Below are 24,285 nucleotides of genomic sequence, written 5' to 3' on the forward strand. Positions count from 1 at the left end.
AATGGGAAGAAAAATCTGATCAGACTTTAAAGCAGATAATCCAAAATTGTGCTATTCAGTATGGTATCCCCTAGCCACATGTGGTCCTTTAAATTTAAAATTAAGTTAACTGAACGTTCCTTATTTGCTCTAGCCACTTTTCAAGTGCTTAATAGTCACATGAGACTAGTGGAGAACTTATTAGAAGCACAGATCAGAAATCATCTCCTAATCACAGGAAGTTTTACTGAATAGCGCTGCTCTATTCTAGATGGTAGAAGACCTCGTAAAGGCTACATCCAGGTGAGAGACGGGGCTGCAGAGATGCACATGCTACTTGTGCAGCTGAAGTCTTTTATTGAGAAAACTCCCTGATGGATCCCTCCTATTTTTGTTTTTATTTTTTGGGCTAGAAAAGTAGAGGCTCCCAGGAATGGTTGGAAAGTAGAGAATGAATATTTAATATGCCACATAATAAAATAACAAGAATTCAGGAGGCTGCTGATAATCTTGCAGGAAGAAGATGTCTGAGATGTCTAGGAGGATTCAGAAGAGGGGACAATGGGAGAGGTAGTGAGGAGTCAATAAGACAGAAGGCAGGTGGGAACCCTCAGGTAAACAGTTGCTAAGCAATTCCCATGGCCAAAAGGAGACCAAAAAACTTAATGGTTGTGTTTCATATTCAAGTTGATGTTGTTACCTGTACTGTACAAGGCAGAATGCTGTTCAGTTTTCCCCTAATCTTCAGTAAGAATCTTTTATACACAAGAGTCATGACTCAGTGGAGCTTGGAGGCTATGAGAGAAACATGAAACTTCAGACAAAGAAAAGGAAGCAGACATAAGGAGAAGCAGTAAGGAAGGCTGTATACTTGGTGGGAGCAAGAAATTACAGCAAGAGAACCTCCAGTCCCTTCTCCCCCTAGTAAGCCCCAGAGATGTTAGAGAGGACTTGTGGGAACCTGTAATATTAGGGATCAGAGTTGGAGCTATTTTGATAGGAAAAGTAACCCCTGGAGGTAGGAGAATTGCAGGCCATCCAAGTGACAGATACTTGGAGCATACATGTACACATAGGACATATGTTTATATTTGTACTCCAGTATAGAAACTACACAAGGTAAAAAAGAATTGGTCAAGAAGTTTAAAATTAACACTTTTGGGGGCGCCTGGGTGGCTCAGTCGTTAAGCATCTGCCTTCGGCTCAGGTCATGATCCCAGGGTCCTGGGATCGGGTCCCACATCGGGCTCCCTGCTCGGCGGGAGACCTGCTTCTCCCTCTCCCACTCCCCCTGCTTGTGTTCCCTCTCTTGTTGTATCTCTCTCTGTCAAATAAATAAAATCTTCTAAAAAAATAAAAATTAAAAAATTAAAATTAACACTTTTGAGTATGTACTACATGCTAGGCCCTTCTAAGTACTTTATAGGTACTAACTCATTAAATCTCAGTACAACTTTAAAGTATTATTACAATTATCTTCTTTTTATAATTAAGAAAACCAAGTAAGTAAGATATAGAACATAATTCAAACCCAGCAGTCTGGCCCCAAAGCAATTACTCTTACCTACCATACTATGTTGCCTCCCAAACTAAAGTTTAAGAAACTGGTTAGTAAATTGTTATTTTCTCTTTTCAATGAAATATAAACAGAACAGAATTTTGGAGTCTCTGATGCTCAATAATTTAGCATTCCTAATAAAATCTGAAGAAACAATCTGTTAGATGTTTTTAAGCTTCTATTTCTGGCTAACTTACAGGCTAATTTATGGCAAATAAGGGCTATTAATATAAACAACGTAAAATCCTTAGAAAGGAAAAAAAATCTCTGTATCTGCAACAATCTAATTCTTAATCTTATTTGTTAAGGTCACCAAGCCTCATTCTGAGGTATGACAGATACCATGCAAAATTTCAGGAATGAGTTGGAATTATCTTTGCATAATGCAATGAGATAACCAGAAAAAGGATAGTTTCTAATGAATTCAAAGTAATAAAAATTGATATAGAATTGTAAAGATTTCTGAGTATTCTGTTTGTAATACTGAATACTGAAAGATAATAATAGATAAATAAAAATAATAAAAGAAAGCTGAAGAAGAGTTCTACGTTGAAACTTATTTCTAAAGGATGTTCAATTTTGGGGGATGGGGTAACTGGGTGGGGGACATTATGGGAGGCACATGATGTAATGAGCACTGGGTATTCTGTAAGACTGATGAATCACTGAGCTCTGTCTCTGAAATGAATAATACACTGTGTTAATTAACTGAATTTAAATTAAAAAAAAAGAATGTTCAATTTTGTCCTTTTGGGGGTAAGAAAATTTACAGTTGTCAAAACTATATTTGGGGTTCAGGTACTGGTTTAGAATCTATCATGAATGGATTTAACAATGAGCTTTAGTTAACATAACCTGTGTAGAGATGTGATTTCTATCATTAGTTCAATGCTATCTCTTTTAAATAAGAAAAAAAAAAAACCAGCTAGGCTAATAGTTCTGGGCTCTGTTCTGGCTGATAACAAAATCTATCAAGAGCAGTTCAGTTGCTGATAGCCCAGGTCAAGGGCATTATCAGAAAGGCCAAACCCATGGGGCGTCTGGGTGGCTCAGTAGGTTAAGTGTCTGACTCTTGATCTCAGCCCAGGTCTTAACCGCAGGGTGCTGAATTTAAGACCCATGTTGGGCTCCACACTGAGTGGAGCCTACTTTAAAAAAAAGAAAAAGAAAAAAGGCCAAACTCAGTGAGAGACTAGGTTGCTGAGATATACATCTTACTTTTTCGGATGATTTCTAGTTCCAATTTGACCTCTTCACAACTTCACCCATAAAGGAAACCCACACTAAGGAAAGGTGGCCCAGCATAGCAAATCCTGATTCAAAAGGGCTCATTAACATCATAGTCATCCATATCCTCATTCATCCTGAGGGAGAATGACAAAATGGGAAGTATTCTACTTGACTCTAAACCAGGGTTAGAACATTGAACATCTGAGTGACTGGTGACACTTTAATCAATTCCTTTTTATCACAATACCCAATCCAAATAAACAGGTCTTCCTAGTTTTTCTTTAAGTTCCTTGTGTAACTGTCCTGAATTAGGTAAAAAATCTGGGGATAGACTCATAAGAACTTAGATAAGATGGTCCTTTACTTCTTAAACTACTTAAGAAGTAATTCTACAAGCAGCCTTAAATTTTCCATATGATCCAAGTGAAAGTAAGAGAGAAAGCAATGCTAAATAGGGTACAAAGCTCTAAAAGATTACATTCTCCTTCCTTTACTAACTGTAGCTGGGGGGGGCAGGGGGAAGCAGTACTGGCATTCACACAGACACCAGAGTACAAACCAACAATGTTTCTTTTTTACTTAAAGAGCATCCAGGCGGCATCTCTCAAATAAATAAATAAAATCTTAAAAAAAAAAGCATCCAAAGCTCTCTTTTGCAAGAAGATGAAGTCCAGGCTTCCTGGCACAGTATGCAAAGGTCTTCAGTAAGAGTGCACTATCAGTGTAGAGAGGTGGAGCCCTGAGAAAGCGAACTCCAACTACTCAGGTGGGTAGGGATTTAAGGCAGAGTAAAGCCCAGGGGACAGAAGCCTATGGTATTATTTATATATATATAATATACGTATATTACATATATATAGCCTATATGTAGGCGAATACAAGCAGCCAGTTCTTGTGGACACTTAGTGAGAGGAAGATTATAGAAAGGTACTGAAATTTAACCAACTGAAATTATTTAGAACTCTAGGGTGTACTCAGCAATGGCCTGTCACAAATCTACTTATAGGCTTCCATTTTAAAATTGCGATAATTTTGTATTTTCTCTTCTATTATTTTTATTTTTAAATAACTGTACAAATAGGATATAAACTAGTGAGATGACTGGAGATATTATTTCAAGCAGGACTTGTCTCATAAAACTATAAACACCACCCACAAATGAGAGCTGCATATGTAGCTTTAAATTTTCTAGTAACCACATTAGAAAAGAAAAAAAATGGTAAAATTAACTTTAGTAATAAATTTTATTTTACCCAATATATCCAAAATATTATCATTTCAATGTGTGATCAAAATTTTAAAATGACTGATAATTTTATGTTCCTCTGTTCACACTAAATCTTCAAAATCAGTGTGTACTTCATACTTTTGGCACTTTTCAATTGGATTAGTCATATTTCAAGCACTGAAAAAGCCATATAAAGCTAGTGGTTACCATACTGGACAGCACAGATATGGGAGAAAACCAGAAGCTTTTGAATACACAGGCTTGAATTCCAGTTCCATAACTCACTAAGCTATATGACCATGAGCCAGTTATATAAATTCTCTGAGCCCTATTGTTCTTATCAGTAAAACAGGAATAATACCATCTGCCTTACAAATTTCTTGTAAGAATTAGAGATAATATAAAGTACCTTGGCACATTATTGCCTGGCATATAACAGAACTCAATAAAATCCTCCTCATCCTCATCATTATATAAATTGAAGAAGAAAAGAGGAGGAAGTACCACTGTAAAAAGGCTTAAATTCAAACTTTAAAAAATGTGGAGAAAAGCAGGAAAAGATACAAGAACTTGAAATAAGATCATCAAAATGTTTTCTAACTGAAATTTAGTCATCAATCCACTATTACCCATACAAAATAAAAATAAACAAAACCTATATTTTACAAAATTATGAGTAATGCCAAAATAAGGTACAGCTAAACTAGAGATATGGTAGCATTTGTCTTTTTTTTCTTTTAAGCAAATTTGCCTTCTTGATTATGGTTGCCAAGGCTAATATTAGTTTCTATTTCTACAGGGGGAAAAATGGCTAGAAAGTTGAGTAGAAGGTTATCGGCATGAAAATAGGACACTAAAACTGCTTACAAATAACCTACAAAGACTATATTATGCATATTGATAACCAAGCATTCACTATATAATATGTAATGATAGTTTTTCAAATAATTGTTACAGAATATTTTCATTCACTTATATAAGAAATCAAAATAAAATACGGAAAATATATAAAACATACCTCTGATAAAAATGTTTGGGCCGATTTCTGAGCTCCTACATGGAGCAGATATTCATATACGTAGAGTGCTAACCTGGAAAATGAATAAAATATTTATTGAGAAGAGGTGTACTTAACATTCATTCTTTAAATAATGCACATACCTTTTCATTACAAAAATATCTTACACACTAACAGTGACAGAAAATCAACTCTTCCCATATCTTTTCTATGAGAGTTCATACATGTCTGTTCAGAAAGAACTTAAACTAAATAACACACAAAGAAAAAAGGGAAATGTATCTTTCCTTGAAAAGAAACATCTAAGTAGGGATTTTTTCTTGGGTCATGTCACTTATCATAACCTCATTCCCTTTGTTATACCTAACATAATTGATAATTTATAACCCAATATTAATAATCTACATAACATATTTTAAAGTATAGTTATTATCTTTCATTATTAAAATAAATGAATTAAGTAATTGGACCTTTCTAACAACTTTATATGTCCTTCAATCTTTTTGGTGAACATTAACATAAACTCCAGCTGTTTGCACACCTGTATGCCAAAATGGGTGCTAAAAGCTCATTTTAGTATCTGTTCAGGCAACCTCTCCTTACTCTTTAGGTCTGATTGTTAAACCAGTAATATAATATATTAGCTTATAAGGATGCAAATTTTCAGCAAACCACAGCATTAAGTAAAGTTTAAAAGCATCAAATCATATTAAGCATTTGGGTACTTATAGTTTAAAGGTTAACACAAAATTACATATAAATTTATCGTTCAAATACAGAATATTAAGTATGCACTATACACTTGTACTACTCTCATTATCTTGTGGATTCAGAATTTTAAGCTACACCATGTGGCTCAATTTCAGTTGAGCTGTTAACAAAATATTATTCATAAACCCAAATTAGTCTGAGGCAGTATTTTTAATGATATCTTGGACTGATGCCCAGATAGCTCACAACAGTTCAGTTTCTGCTACACTGTATTTACCAATATTAAGCCAGGTTTACAGTAAACAGAACAATGTAATAATAACCACAATTCTGTAGAGCTACACTATTTCTCTTGCCAAGTGAATTTTTGATTGTTAAAGATTGATAGCATTTGCAAAAATGAATATTTTCTTCGTTTTCATGAAAAAACATCATGCATGTAATGAAAAGAGAAAGCCTGTACAAATTCAATTGCTCTGTCCATTTAGTTCTTTCCCCATTCCAAAACTGCCAAACGTTTAAAATGAGAATTACTCTGTGGTTACTAAGTACCACAAGAGAGTAGACAGACATCTGTTAAAATTAATCATAGATAAAAAGTATGTTATTAGAAACATCTCCTAACCTCTTCAAGTTGAATGACACTTCTTAGATCATGCTTCTCAACCCTTTTTCTACCCTAATACACATGAGGGATATGACATGCTTCTTTCGATAGCAGTATCTCCTGTGGAAGTGTGGTTCATCCCCAAAGTACATAACGGATGAGAAAATTGGAATATTCCTATAGTTTCACACAAACAAGCCCTACTGGTGATTCTTACCACAACACACATATCCCACACAACCTGTCCCTCCACTAACTACTCCCAACCCAGTCACATGATTTCACTGACCATGTTGGCAAATCTCGCCTCAAAAAAGAGAATTATTTGTGAATTTTTTCCGGAGACACTGTGAAGCCTCAAATTTGCCTGCCAGGGATGGTGTCCCCCTACTGCCTGGGAAGAAACCTGGCCCCAAGTAACTTCTTACAGTTTGTCAAATCTTAGGCCTGACACCAAACCAGTGTTAGAGGCTAGACAAGGAACCCAGGCCTAAGTCAAAGGGTGAACAATAGGATGTTCCACCAAACTTGGAAATATAGGAAGCAAGAGGCAGAATGTAAAGCAGAGACACCGTGGTGGTCCTTGGGGGTAAGAGAACAGACCCCAGAACAGTCAAGGCCAGAGCACAACTGTTGCTGTGTCCTTGCAATGAACACCATTCCTTAAAGTTAAGCAAATCACTTCCCCATAATCTCTTCTTTGTAATATTAAAGGGGCTAATATACTTCTACTATGTTTTCCTCCAGTTAATCAGGTAACAAAAAGGATATCTCTTTACAAATGGAATTAAAAGCAACAATCTCTACTCTTTCTCTATGGGTATAAGACAGTGATTATAAAAAATGTATTGGAAGGGGCATAGAATCAATGGGGGAAAGGAGTTTCAAATGACATAACAAAAAATTCTGAAGCATCCTCCAAGTGGTGTGCCTGTCCGCCCACCTTTAGAATCTGTGCTGAAGCAGCACATCGTTACCAACAGGGTGATACCGTGGGACAGGGCTGAAAAAAACCTATCCATAATGCCACCTCTTATGTCCAAGCTCTGTCCCTTGAACAAAATTAATGCTTCCAAGCAGCCAAGATCTATGCTGTAGAAAGAGTGGCAGGGACTACTGCATGGGTGAACAATTAACTCTACTGCCATGATGACTCCCTAATACATCACCAGCAAATCTCCAATATTTTAACTACCATCTCAGTGCAGATTTTCCAAACCTATTTCTGTAGCCCTATTGTCTCTACCAAGCTCCAAACCTGCTTCTCTAAATTACTGTTGGAGGTTCCTAACAAGATAATTCTCTTTTAAATTGATCACATCCAAAGTTAAACTCATCTTCTCCATCTGTTTATATATAGTACCTGGGCTCACCTTGAATGAAACAGAATTTGAGTCGTTTCCTCATTTGCAAAATGGAAAGAATATTTTTCTTGTAATATTGTTGAAAGAATTAGAGTACAATGATTGTTATAATTTCAACTAACTCTCTCACATCCGATATTACCAGTCATGTGCTGGACTCACATTCTCTCCCACATTTGCCAGTTCTTTCTATCCCCCTCCTGCTCTTGGCCGACAGTTCAGAACCACAGCCATAGCAGGAACATTTGCTCTAGCTTCAGATACAGGTACTATATATTTCCCATCAGCTCCCCATAGTAGAGGCATCAGGGCCACCAGAAATAAGAATCTCCAGAAGGTTCTGGGGAAAAAGCCCTGCAGTAAAAGATACCATTTGAACACCGATGATTCCAGGGGAGTGGGGAGTGATACTTATCCACCCATGTAGGTAAATCATGGCATGGTCCCTTGCCCCGTGGCATGAGATCAAAAATATAAGACAACATTTTATTTGGATTCAATTTCTACTGAACAGAAATTTAAAAAAATAAATACTGAATATACAAATATTTAAACTGTGTATACTCTCAAATTAACATTTTCTTTTTTCCTCTTCAGAATCTTTAAAAAACTTAACTACTTTTGATAAATTAGAGTGGCTATTTAACCTAATGGATAATAATGTGATCCAAATACATAAAAAAATTAAGAATCATGCAGTAAGAATTTATATACATATACATATGTATATGTATACATACTGTCCATAGAAACAGAGTAGAAGGAAACATGAGTTATAGCTAATGGTAGAAACATTAATAACAATAAGAAGAAGTAACAGATGAAGACCAGCTGGTAACAGACAGACAGGAAAAGAAAACCCAAACAAAGCCTTAAAATCTTAGGGCCTACTTAAGACTGGAAGCAAACATCCCCATCTCCTTCAGAAGACCTGAGGGCAACTTTCCTTATAGCATTGTCCTCTGATTAACAATCATATAATGGTAGCTTTTGTCTGCAACAAAAGTTTTAAACTTTGTGCCACTCATACCATACAATACTCTAAGATATTTGGCTAGATAAAAATATGAAACCTCTGATAATATTTTCTGAAACATTTTTTTCCCAGTTTGTTGTTTGACTTAATTTTGGTCAGGGGTTTTTTGGAGGGGGTGGATTTAGATACTTTTAATTAAAATTTTTTTAAAGATTGTATGTATTTATTTGACAGGGCGTGCGTGCGCGCGCATACAGCAGGGGGGCGGGGCAGAGGGAGAGGAAGAAGCACAGGCTCCCTGCTGCAGACTCAGGGCTCAATCCCAGGACCCCGAGATCATGACTGAGCCAAAGGCAGATGCTCAACTGACTGAGCCACCCAAGGCACCCCAATCACTACTAATTTTAAAATCTAGAGAATGTTAAACATCACTGTGAATCAAAGAAATATATATTAAAGCAACAATGGGATTTAAATTCTTACTTAAACACATAATATGTGAGGGAATGGATACTCCTACTGCTGATGACAGTAAACTGGTATCACTGTTTCAAAACCAATTTGGCATTAAGTATACATCAAGAATTTGTAAAAAGAAAAAAAAAGTTTACACACTTTGACCCAATAGTTCCATTACTAGAAGTCTAAAGAAATTATCCTAAATCCAGAAAAGCTTAATGCACAAAAATTTTTAACCAAAGATTATGTAGAACAATCAAAGAATAAATAAATAAATAAACTGGCTGGAGTTACAGTGAAATATTTTTGCATTAGTTAATTTCATGTTTGAAAATATAATTCAGAATTTAGTTATAAATCTATTCAATAAGCGCTTAAATGACTCCTCTCTGCTTAACTACTGAACTTTAAAATCTGTGAAAATGTCATTACCACATGACCAGATAAAATTACTTCAAATTAACTTGTGAAAATGATAAAATCTAACAAAGAAACAGATTTTTACCATTCACATGAACAAACTCTATTACATGCCTATCACTAACAGTACTAGGACAACTAAGCATATAACTAATAAGGCATATACAACAGGTACTGTCACTCAAAAGTCTAATTATAGCAAATTCTCAACCATCCTTGTAAATGAAGGACTTTACAGTCTGAGAAAGGGGTAAAGACCTTACTCCACTCAATTCTTTCTATAATCTAGCTATCTTATTTGAGATTAAATCTCTTCCTCCAAAGGAAATGGTAGGAAAAAAAAGGAACTATGGGCAAGATATTAAAGAGGTTTCTAAAACAAGATTGTTAATTTGCAAACAAGTTTTCCAAGCTACACATAAATAAAAGGTGAATACTTTCTATAGTTCAGAGCTAATTTCTAACTCTTTCTACATATATGTATATGTACATATGTAAATTATCTTTGTATATGTGTATAATGTATCATTATTTAAAAAAATCATTTCACAAAAGTCAGCTAATAGAAAAGGTCTAATTTTTTAAAATCTGAATTTAGAGAACAGTTAAAGTGGATATGACTGTTTATACTATAGAAAAGATGTTTTTATCTTGTGAACAGGATTTATCAAGTTACTTTTATATTACATGTGCTAGTTATAATAACATACAACTTAATATTTATAAAACTTTCCAGGAATATATACTATAATGTGTGCCATTTTTTTATAATGTGTGGATAACATTTTATTACACCTCACAATATTCCTATATGGGACACAGAGTTATGAACTATGTAGAAATATTATTAGGTGTCTATGCAATGAAAAATCCAACTACCAATAACTGACCATGTCTGTCAGCCTGACCATAATGTCCTATATCTGCTTTTCAAACTTAAGTCTATTCCCTATTAAAGAACCTGTCTTTTGCACACTGTCCTTTGAATATTTCAATAAGAGGTAGTGTTGAAAATGAAAAGCAAGAGAAAGCTGCCATTTAATATGAGAAAACATCCATCCATTCCAACTTCAGTGATTAAAACTAATTATTAGCATTTTGCCATCTTCTTACATTTAGCAAGGAAAAAGAAAAAAAAAGATTCAAGTAAACATAAAGCTTTCAAATTAATAGATCTCCATTTGTAATTTTAAAATTCTTTCGGTTAGGCCCTGAAAAAAAAAAGAAAAAAAGAAGAAATTCTTTTGGTTAATTCACTATATGTACAAAGGCAGAAGGATGACAGGGTTAGATAATAAAAAAGTTATTCCTAATTTGTCTTGAAATTACATTACTATAATGTACTTTACCTGTTTTATCTCTATTTGTAGCACCTAAAATGGTAAGTATCCAATACTTTTTTTTTTTTTTTTTTTAAGATTTTATGTTTAAGTAATCTCCACTCCCAGGAGCTTGAACTTACAACCCCAAGATCAAGAGTCCCATGCTCCACCAACTGAGCCTGTCAGGCGCCCCTCCAATACATATTTTTTAATGAATGAATCTCTTACCCCATGCATAAGGCCCTTATAGAATCCTTTAGTTTCTTCCATTCAAGGCATTCAAATGAGAAGTGTCAGATACCCCCTTGGATACCTATTTTAGCATTATCATCCTCTTAGTATCCTTAAGATTCACCCTCTCAATAAAATATTATAGTTTGACAACATGAACGTTGGCAAAACAATTCTGTCACACTGATTCAATCCCTATCTAAAAAAAAAAATGATTGTTTTAAAGAAATAGGTTAGTCTATTTAATCATGGGTAGTAGATTTTTGTTTTATTTGTTATTTTTAATAAAATTAATCCTTAAAAGACAATGACTTTCTTCTCTCCTCTCCACTTCCTTTTAAAAGAAAATAAATCAAGGTTAGGGAATAAACAACAGAAAGATGATAGAGGGCTACAAGAGGGGGTATTTTGTAAAGAATGGTCTAGCTGTTGCCATTTAGCACTGGTGAGCTCTATGTATCTAAAATGCTACATCCAAAATTTAGTCCCCATCTTTTGTGCTTAAATCCCAATGTCAGTAAGAAGACTTAGATACAGAGAACTTAAAGCAGATTAATTTCTCCTACTGGTCTTTTCTAGTCACATCAGATCTAGAAAAGAGATCTCTCTTATTCCTGAGCCACTGTATAATTCTAGTGTTGACCAATGACACATATCAATGTCCAAATGTGATTCCTAGGTGATAAAATGCCAGTAGTTAGCTGGATCACAGCTAGCTAACAAGTAGCAGAGAACATTTGACAGCTACTGAGAGGCTACTCATGAGACTGTAAGGGTTTAGCAGTGACACTAGATCAGCCTGATCAAAGTTTCAACAGAGCTTACAACCTGGTGCTAAGGAGGTAAAAAAATTAGAAATCTGTTTCCAACATCGTTTTTTTAAAGTTCTTCATCATTAACAGTGAACCCAAAAAACCGATTTAGAGTGTCAAAAGCTGTCTATGCAACCACACAATAATAAAACCCAGCTTTTGTTTTAAACACACCAAAATGTCTATTTTTTTATATTCTCAGTATCAGTTTTAAAGAAATAGATACCTGATATATATACAGATACTGAAGATACTAAGTGTTCTAGGGCAGGGATAACTGCATCAGTTAAGGTAGGGACAGGAATGAAAGATCTAACAATTACATGGATACCTGGGCATAAAAAATATGTTACTCTGCTAATGTCTCATTGATGTCATTTATGATGGACAAGTAATGTTTGGGAATATGATTTGAAATTAAATGATTTGGTGTACTTAGAAACAGAAACACTTGCCTTATATAGACAGGTAAGTTGAGAATCAAAATGACTACTATCAATTTGGGGGAACTAAAAAAGGCTAAGACATAAAAATGAGAATTCATAAAAAATTAATCAACAGTTTGTAGAAACACAATTACTCGTAGAAAATTCACAGTAAAATTTTCCATCCAATCTTCTATCTAAGCTATTTACATTGGGAATACAGTACTGATTCTACTTGATAATAGTACTTACTCCATTTCAATCCAGCTGGAAGATTTTATACTTTATACCTAGGCTCCCACTTGCTTATGGAATCTTGATATACATAGTTTACATCTTTACTTTCTGTCTGTGTTATCCTTACAGAGAGCAGATTTTCCTTACATTCACCCAGAACACTAATCCTTCTTAATCCTTGCTAACTTGGAAGTCTTCCCATACTCTGTTGTTTTTGTTTTTTAAGATTTTATTTATTTTGGGGGGTGCCAGGGTGGCTCAGTCGTTAAGCCTCTGCCTTTGGCTCAGGTCATGATCCCAGGGTCCTGGGATCGAGCCCTGCATCAAGCTCCCTGCTCGGCGGGGAGACTGCTTCTCCCTCTGCAAGCCGCTCCCCCTTTGTGTTCCCTCTCTAGCTGTGTCTCTCTCTGTCAAATAGAGACACACAGAGAGAGGGAACACAAGCAGGGGGAGTGGGAGAGGGAGAAGCAGGCTTCCCGTGGAGCAGGGAGCCTGATGCGGGGCTCAATCCCAGGACCCTGGGATCATGACCTGAGCCGAAGGCAGATGCTCAACTACTGAGTCACCCAGGTGCCCCTCTATTTCAGTGTTTTAACATGAAAATTAACACCAGACACCAGACTTCTACTTATGCCATAGAGGAGTAAGTGGGACTGAACTTGCCTTTTTTCTTTAAGCAACTTTCTAGAAAACTGGGTATCTTATATGATCAAATTTGAGTGGGATTAAGGCCGCTGGAATTTGTGGGCAGAGTATCAGACAGGAGGAAGCTATACAGGAAAAAAGCTCCAACAATCTGCATAGGAGTCCTTTTGCATAGGTATGAGGCTGGACAAAGAACATTGCTCACATAGGGCTGAGAAACCACTAACTACTCACAGTAGAAAGACCTCAATGAATACCAAGAGCATTCAGTAGAGAACCACGAGTCACACATCAGAAGTAGAATAAACTAGTCTTAGAGTAAAAGTAGACTTAACCCTAATTTTAACAACCCAAACCAAGCTTGTAACAGTATTATTGTGTAGCCAGATTGATTTGGCTAGAAAGTAGCTTTAAGTAAAGATAAGTACAAAAAAAAAAAGTGATACTGGGTATCAACTCAGAGATATTAAGATAACATTCAAGTTGGTAAATGACTTGGCCAGTGGGTACAAGGTGTATATGAGAAATCTTTGTACTTTTACTCAATTTTGCTGTGAACCTAAAATTGGTCTTTTAAAAAAAAGTATTTTTTTAAGGTGATTGTGATGGATAATGGAATTTCTTACTTCCTTCTCTGTACTGTTCTGTATTTTGCAAATTTCGTATAATCAAGAAAAAATTATTTTAAAACTTTGTCATGAGCTCATAGCTCCTTCCCCAAGCTTATTGTAAATTATTATCTATATGGAATATTTTCCTCAAGTACAGATGAACTGTAATAGTTTAATAATGTTATTTCAATGTAGTATAACCAAGAAAATCTTCCTTCTAAATAATGTAAATTATATATCCAAAGAAATTAAGATGAGTAGAAAATATTTAAAAGACAACTAATGTTTTCCTGCTGGCTACTAAACACCAAAAATAACTTATTCAGAATTTCTTCCTGGCTTTATCACTCTTATTTTTCTTAATTCTTCCTATTAATTCTTTTTTCTAATCTTTGCATATGCCATTTTGGCATTTAGATCTATTGTGCTTTAGATCTGTTTTCTTTTCCCATTCACTTTACATTCCCTACTACTTTTTAAAAAAAATATTTTATTTATTTACCTGAGAGAGAGCACGAGTGGGGTGAGGGGCAGAGGGAGAAGCAGACCCCCTGCTGAGCGGGGAGCCCGATGTGGGACTCAATCCTGAGACTCCGGGATCATGACCCAAGGCCAAAGGCAGACACTTAACTGACTGAGCCACCCAGGCGCCCCTACATTCCCTACTACTTTTTGTACCTTTTTAAAAATGTTTTCCCTTATTCCAACTTCCTTAACCCCAGCCAGATCCCTATGATCATCTACCTATAATACATTTGGCATTTAGTAATGTCTTTAGTTGGACCTACCTCATTATTGTCATATTTAAAGCATCCACATTAATATGAACCATTAAACGAGGGTAGCACTTATGATCCATTTTCCATTTTCCCTAGAGGAATTTTGGAAGAGTTTTTCTCATGACAAATTCCAGCAATGTCTCTAATCTGTACTCCTTAAGGTATAGGCAGAACAGAAAAGAAATGCTTCAGAAGATTGGAGCTACAGACACAAGGACCCAGAACTCTTAATACTACAGGAGGAAGTGGGCAGGTGCTCAAAAGAAAACTGCAACTCAGGAAAGACAAAGGATAATTCTTTCCCTCTGATTTTCAGTGCATATAAATGCATGGTAATTATTTTTTTTAATTCTTTGGAGCTTTTGTTTTTTAAAGTTCCATATAAAATAATCAGAACTACATATTTGGTTTTTTTTCCAGATCTTAATCTATTTTCTAGCATTAGTTTGAAAGCTTTAAGACATTTACAGCATTCAGTCTTTCAGACCATTTATTCGCCTCTTTCTTAGGCAACTCTTAAGCATCTATTTTGTGTAAAGTACTGAGAACTAATGAAATATTAATTTAACACCCACTAATGATGAATGGTCAGAGAATGTATCTTTATACCAAGAAAGAGTTTAACAAATTAGTAACATAAAAATAAATATAAATATCTAATGTTAGAAACATAAACTATTTTCAAACATTCTGAGAAACTTCACAAATAAACAAATGCTGATCACCATCGATAGTAAGCTCATACTATTATTCTGGGTGTTAGGAGATACAAATTTTGCTCTAAGGTAATTTTCAGACTTGTTAATAGGATGAAACATATAATTAAAAATAAGATCAGTAATATAAAGTAGCATATGATGCTGTCCAGAAAACAAAACATCAAGAAACCAGAATAGGAAGAGGCCATTATAAGAGACTCTTGACAAAAGAGCTTCAACTGACAGAGGAAATGGCGCTTAATCTAGGTATTAAGGGAAATGGGATAGCAGGAAGAAAAGGGGATTTTAAAGAAAAGGGTAATAGCATGAAAGAATTATCTATATTATATTCGACACTGGTGGTCAAAGTAAAATTCTCTATGTACCTGAAAGTAATAAAATGGTTTCATAAGATATTCTATTATTGAGAAAGATTTCTACATACCAATACACAATAGAAAGATTCTACTCTAGTATTATGGAATATAATATAGTAATAATAGCAACTTATATTTATAGTGTTATATAGCTTAGAAAATGCTTTCACATATGAAAGTAATTTATTATTTAGTAGCAACTTACAGTAATTTTATTTTATTAAGAATTTTTTACAGAGTTCTCTTTTAATTATTTTTAAGCTTATATTAAAATGAGCCTTATTACGTACATCTGTAATTGAAAAAAATGTTTATCTAGAAGCCATTCCCTATCGCATCTCCTAATTAAAATTTAAGTTACCATGAAAAGCTTGAGAATACAGAAATTTATTTTATGTTCAAAACATAAGCAAAAACCCACTCCTTTTTTAAATACCAGAAAGTGGAAAGTGGAATCGATATTTTTCAAATTTAGATAAACTTAGTCAGATTCTTCAGTTGTATTTGTATCTAAAATAAATATTTAAAATGTATCTCTACATAAGAAGTCAAAATAATCAATAGATAAAAGAGAAAAACAGCCAAGGGGAGAAAAAAACAAACAAACAAGATTAAACACAACATGAACCTCTACAAAATTAATCTCCAGATATTCAATTTCTAATCCATTGCACTAAGAAGCATTTAGCATTCATGGGTGCCTAAATCAATGAAAAGAAAGTGAGCTAAGAAATCTGACTTCCTTAAGTCCAGATAGAAATAAATCAAACTAACTCCTTGATTTTAGATAAGCAATCACAGCATAAACAGCATATCTGAAAATAAAATTTAGGAGATAACTAATATATTTAGATTCCTGAATTTATGTCCCAAAAGAATAGATACTCTGAAACACCGCACTAAATCTGATTAAGGTTAGTTTAACAAAAATAAATATAAAATCCTATGCCTGAATCAAAAAACTTGTACAGGATAGACAAATATAACTTAATAACAGCCCATGTAAAAAGGTTTTAGTTGACTGTAAGTTTATGAATTAATATCATGTCTGACTGCCCTGCCAAAAGAGCTGATTTTATCTTTAAATGTGTTAATGAAGTATAGAACTAGAAAGGAGAGGTAATATTCCTAGAAAGATAAGGAAGAAAAAAAAAAAAGACAACTCATGAACAATGGCTGAAAGTGTCAGGATGCGTAGCCTGCAAAAAGAAAAGTCCTAAATATTTAATAGGGTGTCAATTATTAGAGGGATTGGTCTAATTTCATATGGCCACAAAAGGTGGAGCTAAAACCAATGGTTAAAGTGAGAGGAAGGCAAATTGTAACTCTGTATCACCAAGTAACCGTTAGCGCTATCCAAAAATGTTATAGGTTGGGAAAGAACCATTTTGGGACTGGGAAATGTGACTGTCCAAACAGTAAAAGTACAGGTTGAATATGGGGATACTGATGAGGCTTTATTCACTGAACAGAAGTTTGGACCAGATGACCTTTAAAGTAGTTCCCAAGTACAAGATTATAATCCTATTTCAACTAAAATATGGCCCAGAGCAACTGAACTATTTGACAGAAGAGATGAGATTAGGATGTGTGACTCTTAAAGCTTAGACCACTATATCTAGAAAAATACAGCAAAATATGATTCAATATCTTCCTCAAAGAAATTATATATCCAGGAAATACCACTCTGTGACTAAGTAAAGGACAAAGAAGTGGAAGTTCACCTGTCAAGTTGAACCTAAGGTAACTGCTAGCACAACCACCACTCCCACCACTCTGCTGCTACACATAATCATTAAGAAGATAAACTCTTGTTTCTCCACAATATAAGCCTGTGTAGTTCCTATAGATCCATATGGACCAACACACTAAAGTTACCAAATCAAAAATGTAAAGTATACCAATGGGAAAAATCTAACCCTACCAGTCAAAAATTATTCAACTCCATGAATGTTGGTTTGATGGGTAAAATCAGAGCAAGCAGAGTTCCAATCAATAAAAAGAAAGAGGTCTATCACCATAAGACTCTAAGAGAATAGGAAATTTCTAAACACATTTACTCCTTCCAAATTCCCCCAGATGTTAGCTTTTCAAAGAGCAGAGAATTGCTACATCCTATATTAGTTTAATCCTTTTAACCTAATCCACCCTATAATTAGAAACCATAATTTTTATTCCAAAACAGTTGAAGGGGATAAATTACACTAATATTGACAATTACAAAGCGAGCTAAACAGAAAATGTGTTATAATAGGTTCATGGTGATAAATCAGATTACTATGCCATTTCAATGTTTTCTTGGCATATCAAAATATAATTTATAAAATGTAAGTAAAATATTTAAGCAAAGGTCTGCCTTCCATAATTGGCTTCCCTAAATATCTGCAAAACTAAATGTGTTTGAAAGCAGAATGGTCTGCAGATCCAAACACTGTCAAGTGCATAATCTCTTCCTGTCTTTAAACAGTTCCCTTCTGATTATCCACAGTAATGTACAAGAGAAATACCATGAAAGTGCCAAAACAGCAGATTAGCCAAATTTACAGAGCTCTAAGAAGTTTCTTTCTCCTCCCCCAAACACATACACACACAAAGAATTTTAACATTATAGCAGAGACTGTTAGTTGCCTCCAAGGTCTCGCACCAGAGTAGAAAGAAGCCACATTTTTAGTTGGATATTATGGTTTCCCAGCTAAAAGATAATGTTCCCCTATTTCCCTAGACGCTGGGTATGTTCACTCGCCTCAAATTTGGGCAAAGAGATATAGATTGAAGTTGGAAGACTTATACAAGGGGGTACACTCTTCTACGTTCACTTACCCTGCTCTCAATCTGTAAGGAGAATATGAGGGCTCTCAGCCTCCATCTTGAGTCACGAGAATGAGACCCCTTTAGGAATGCCAGATGCAATGCACTGAATGTTTGTGCCCCCCCCCAAATTTATGTGTTGAAACCCTGCTTCTAGTGTGATGGTATCTAGAGGTGGGGCCTTTGAGAGGTAAGTACATCAGGAGGGTGGAGTCTTCATAAATGGGATTAGTGCCCTGATAAGAAGAGGCCAGATAGCTAGCTAGCTTTCTTTCCATTGTGTGAGGATACAAAGAGAAGTTGGCAGTCTACCAGGTGAAAGAGGGTCCTCATCAGAACCAGACCAGGCTGGCACTCTGATCTTGGACTTCCAGCCTCCAAAACTGTGTGAAATAAACTTGTTTTTCATAAGCTACTCAGTCCATGGTACTTTGTCACAGCAGCCCAAGCCAACCAAAACACCAGAATCAAGAGGTAGAGGGGTATAGATCCCTGACAACTTCATGGAACTGCCATTGCAGCCCTGGAGTTTCAATCTTCAGACTTATTTCAGAGGAAATAAATTTTATCTTATTATTTAGGGTTTTCAGTCTTGTGTAACCTACTCAATTTCTAAACAGTACATATGCTGACAAGTCAGGCCTCCTGTCCAGCCTTCGCATGATACTGACTCCCTCACAACTTGACCCAAACTGCTCTGGGGTCAGACTAGAGGGTCGGAAGTAGTCATTGTACAATCTTTGTCTTGATGTACTTCTTTAGTGTATGTCATTCTGGTGATAACTCCTCCTTTGGACCTAAAACATCAAATCACTTTCTACTCATTCCTCTCCATATCTTAAATCCTTGCTTTGTTTTTCCTACAAGTTTTTTTCCTTCCACCTACTCTTAAACTGTTGACATTTCCTAAGCTTACTTGATGGTCCTCTTCCCGTTCTACATGTTTTCCTCAGAATGAGTAGGCCAGTCAATAGAAAACAGTCAATGCTTTGCACTACTAAACCTCCATGTGCAACTCAGAATTTGCTGAAAGCTCCAGATGGATTTATTCAGCTGTTTACTGGGCATAGCCACCTGATTTCCCCCCAGGCAATTTAAAGGCCATATTCCTCTCTCTTCTTCCTCTTTATTTTTTTTTTTTAAGATTTTACTTATTTATTTGAGAGAGAGAGAGCACAAGCAGGGGGAGTGGCAGGGAGAGGGAAAGGGAGAAGTAGACTCCCCGCTGAGCAGGGAGCCCGATTCAGGGCTCGATCCCAGGACCCTGAGAACATGACCTGAGCCAAGAGTCACTTAACTGACTGAGCCACCCAGGCGCCCCTCTTCTTCCTCTTTAATGACATATATCCATTCACCTCTCCAAACCAAATATTTGATGGTCATTCCTCAATTCCTTACTTTTGTCTGATATGCAATCAGTCACTAAATATTCTAGATCTTGAAGTCTATGACTCGTAACTATCTTCTCTGGCAATGCCCTCCCTGCCAGTTTCCCAGATTACTGTAATAGTATTTGAACTGGTCTTCTTTTCCCCCATCCTCACTCCTCCCCACAGTGATAGCAAAAGATCATTATAAGGCTTCATTCTCTTAAAGTTGCTTCCCTGATCATCAGTGGATTCTCATACCTTGAGGATAAAGGCCAGATACCTAAACATGGCAAACATGGCCTGCCCAGATTTGGGAGAGTGGCAGGGAGAGGGAAAGGGATGTAGCACACTCATGTGGAAACCAAATGGAAGACTTCTCTGAATGGATAGCATTGCTTCACAGCTACCTGTCTTTGCACAATGCCACTGCATGGACTTCTCCCCTCCTGTTAAACCAGAAAAATGGTTCCTCCTTCTTGAAAAGTCTAATCCAATGTGCCTTAACTGTGAAACCTTTCCTGACCACCATCTTCTCTCTAAATTTTCCTTCCCCTCTTTCTGTTGACACCATTGTACCTTTGTTATAGAAATTATGCAAATAGGGGCCCATGGCTCAGTCAGTTAAGTGTCCCACTCTTGATTTTGGCTCAGGTTATGATCTCAGGGTTGTGAGTTCGAGCCCCACATCAGGCTCCACACTGGGCATGGAGCTTGCTTAAGATTCTCTCTCCAACTCCCTCTGCTCTTCCCTGCTCCCTCTCTTCACTCTCTCTCTCTAAAAAAAAGAAAAAAAGAAAAAAAAGGAAAGGAAAAAGAAATTATGCAAATAAATAATTACCACAGAATACTGTATCTAGGTTTTCTTTTAGAATTTGAGACTGGAAAAAAATTATTAGTCATCTTTGCATCCCTAGCATGTCTCTGGCATCTGGTAGGTGTTAGTAGAAGGAAGAAGGGAAGGAAAGAAGGCAGGAAGGGAGGGAGGGAGGTGAAAGGAAAAGGAAAAAGAGAAGGGAAAGAAAGAAAAGGAAAGGAGAAAAGTCCATCTGATTAATCCTCACAATAAGTCAAAGACAAAAATTATACCCAGGAAGATTTCAAAATTTATTCAAGGTCACTCAGTCATTGAAATACAGGATAAAAAAGTATGACTTTCCCTCTGTTTCTCAGGTTTATTTCAGTCTCAGAATAGTACTCTTCCTTTCAAGTCTACTCTCCTTTCCCCCAATATTCCAATACTTTCCACTTTTGGTAACAGAGGCAGGTAATTTGTTTTTAAAACTAATGTGCCCTCAAAGCATAAAAAGCTGCCTATCAAACTTTGCGTCTCTGTTCTGGCAGGTAAGAAACTTAGAAGTCTTCACTCCATCTTAACAAGTTGAACAAAGTGAAAAATCAGCAACTCTGCTTAGATCTGTAAGAGAGGAGAGGTCACAGAGCAAACTATTGCCCACCAAACTGTAGAGACAGACAGGCAGATATAGAAAAATACTACTGATCACAGCAGAAGCCCCTGAGGAGGAACCTACTCAGGAACCAAGTCTGCATAGGAAAACCTGAACTGTAACTGACAAATTACTAGAGGCTCAGAGTGGACGAATCTGTGAGATAAAAACTCCAGAGAAGTCGGTCATAGGGGGCTCCCACACTATGGTAAGTTTTATTTCTGTGAGCCCAACCTGTTTCTCACAGTGAATATCAGAAAAAATCCCCTCATGCTTCTGGCATGGGAGGGAAGGGGGAAAACACCGTTTTTAAATACACTAGAGGATTCAATTTTTCTTTTCTTTTTTTTAAGATTTTACTTTTAAGTAATCTCTACACCCAATGTTGGGCTCAAATTTATAATCCCGAGATCAAGAGTTGTATGCTCTACTGACTGAACCAGCCAGGTACCCCTATTTTCCTTTAAAAGGCCTGTTCTCAGGAGAAACCTTTTTGCTAGAGCCTAAACTGCTGGCGTTTCATCAGAGCCTAACGTGCCTGGAGTAAATGACATACACAACTCCAGCCAGCTCTAGCCCTCCTTTCATGTGGGGGAAGGGAAATACAAACTCCAGCCTCCTCTAGGCATCCTGCACCAGCTAAGGGGGCAATCATCCTGAGAAGCACTGGGGACATTCATAGTCCAGAGGTACAGGCTCACCAAAAGACTAAGACCTACAACATGTCTCCATCCTCCCATCTGCCTTCACACATCTTTCCACTATATTACTAAACACCCATTTACTATACAGTTCTTTACACCCAACACACCATGTCCACCTTTAAACAGAAAGTTACAAGGCATAGCAAAGGCAAAAAACACAGTTTGAAGAAACCAAACAAGCAACAGAAGAACCAAAGTCTGATACGGTAAGAATGTTGGAATTAGCAGGCCAGAAATTTTTTTAAAAAATGATTATATGTTAATAAAAAAAATGTGATTACTATGCTGAGGGCTTTAATGGAAATAGTAGATAGCATGCAAAAATGAATGGTTAATGTAAACTAACCATATTATTGCTAGAAACTTCTCTCTTTACCTTGATTAAAAGGGGCTTATTTGGCATATTTTCTTATTTAATAGTTTTTTTCTTTTAACGGAATTTATTTTACACTGTTTTTAGTTTATGCTAAGTGATATATTTATCTTTGAAAAGATTCCAAAGATTATGTAATTTAAAGGAAAATTTAATAAAAGAATATCAAGTGCATAAAAGTAACATTTTTAAAACCAATCCATGTGCTGTATGGACAAATATTTCCTAATGATGTTACAAAAAAAAAGTGTCAATGAAAGGAAACGGTGTACAGGCAGAATCTGACTTGCAAATGTCAATCGTGCAACTCTGCCACATGTGAGAAATTCAAGCCCCTAGCTAGGCTAACTGCCAAGATTCCAGCTCCCTTTTGTGCAGTTCTTGTTAAACATTCCCCTCCAGTTCCCTGTTCTACCATCTACTCTTCAACTTACTCTACTCTACCTCACTCTTTTCAGGCCAATTTGACCCCATCCCAATACTATTTCAGCTCCCTTGAACTCCCATCCTTCCTCTTCTAGGTGCCCAAGATTCTCCATCTCTAGAATGATCTTTCATATATCTGTCTCCAGGTGCAGTTACTTCACCCATTTCCCTGACTTCCATAAGCCCATAACTCCTTCCTGTCATAGCTGCAGAAATCACTCTTTCTCCTATTGACAGCACCACTACCACAGGAGGTAAAGAAGTATCTTCTCACTGTCAATGAGCTGGGAGAAGAAATGGAAACACTCCCGGTTGTTTAGGGGCACAGAAGTCAGAAAGAAAAAAAAAAGAGGGGGAACACTCTCCTGGTCATGGGAATTGCTTGTAAAGCTAAACAGATTCTCTAAATTTTAGATTTACAGTTGGAACTCACATCTTCAAAAACAATGAGAAACCATAATATTGTTAGTTCTGTATTTCAACTATATTATGGGTACCATCTGGGAATGTAATTACAATTTATAATATTTTCAAGGCGCCTGGGTGGCTCAGTTGGTTAAGGGTCTGGCTTGGGCTCAGGTCATGATCCCAGGGTCCTGGGATGGAGACCAGCTTGGGGCTCCCTGCTCAGTGGGGAGTCTGCTTGTCCCTCTGCCTCTGCCCCTACCGCCCCCTCTCGTGCGCTAGCGCACACTCTCTCCCTCTCTCTCAAATAAATAAAATCTTAAAAAAAAATTTATAATATTTTCTCTTTAGAGATATTTCTCCATATCAAACAAGCCAATTTACAAACCACATTTTGAAAGACAACCTAAACAATGGGGGCAATATGGTGAGTTATTCATTCTAGTATATTTTCCTATACTAATATAAATAAAAAATATGGAGAGATAAAACTGTAAGCTGCTGAAAAGTAGGTGCCTCATATGTCTTGATCAGCATTTTATCCTGTACCTAGCATTTAAGACACTTTAAGAAAGATGGGGGGAGGGGCACCTGGACGGCTCAGTCAGTCAAGCATCTGCCTTCAGCTCAGATCATGATCTCAGAGTCTTAGGATCAAGTCACACTCCCTTGTCAGCAGAGAGCCTGCTGCTTCCTCGCCCTCTGCCCCTCCTCCCCATTCATGCATGCTCTCTCTCTCTCTCAAATGAATAAATAAATAATCTTAAAAAAACATAGAAAGATGGGGGGAGATTGGGAATGAGGAAAAGTCCAACATCCCCAAGAGTCCTCATCCATGATGAACTTCTGCCTAAGATTAGTTAAGGGAGAATGCAGGACACTTCAGAGATCTAGAAGAAAGGAGCCTTCTTTATCCTTCACATTATAGGACATAAGTGGGGATTCCTTTTTAAATAATCCTAACTTATCCTTGGCTAAAATCCCATCTACCCAGGACAGGCTTTCAAAAATTACATCTGTCCAGTTGAAACTTGAGATCTTAAATCATCTTTCACTGGTAACACCAC

The 24,285-nt window shown here is 36.3% G+C and overlaps 1 protein-coding gene across 8 annotated transcripts in view; it reads right to left on the bottom strand.

The window, feature by feature from the left end:
- The window catches only part of SSBP2 (single stranded DNA binding protein 2), a 296,491-nt gene that overhangs the window by 215,341 nt on the left and 56,865 nt on the right, over window positions 1-24,285 (bottom strand). For all 8 annotated transcript variants that reach the window (XM_027604668.2, XM_027604669.2, XM_027604661.2 and 5 more), the window contains exon 2: window positions 5,014-5,086. In XM_027604668.2, coding sequence (XP_027460469.1) covers window positions 5,014-5,086 — 73 coding nt within the window. The remainder of the gene's footprint in view (window positions 1-5,013; window positions 5,087-24,285) is intronic.

Source organism: Zalophus californianus, chromosome 5 (assembly GCF_009762305.2).
Source record: "Zalophus californianus isolate mZalCal1 chromosome 5, mZalCal1.pri.v2, whole genome shotgun sequence".
In the NCBI taxonomy this organism is placed as follows: Eukaryota; Metazoa; Chordata; class Mammalia; order Carnivora; family Otariidae; genus Zalophus; species Zalophus californianus.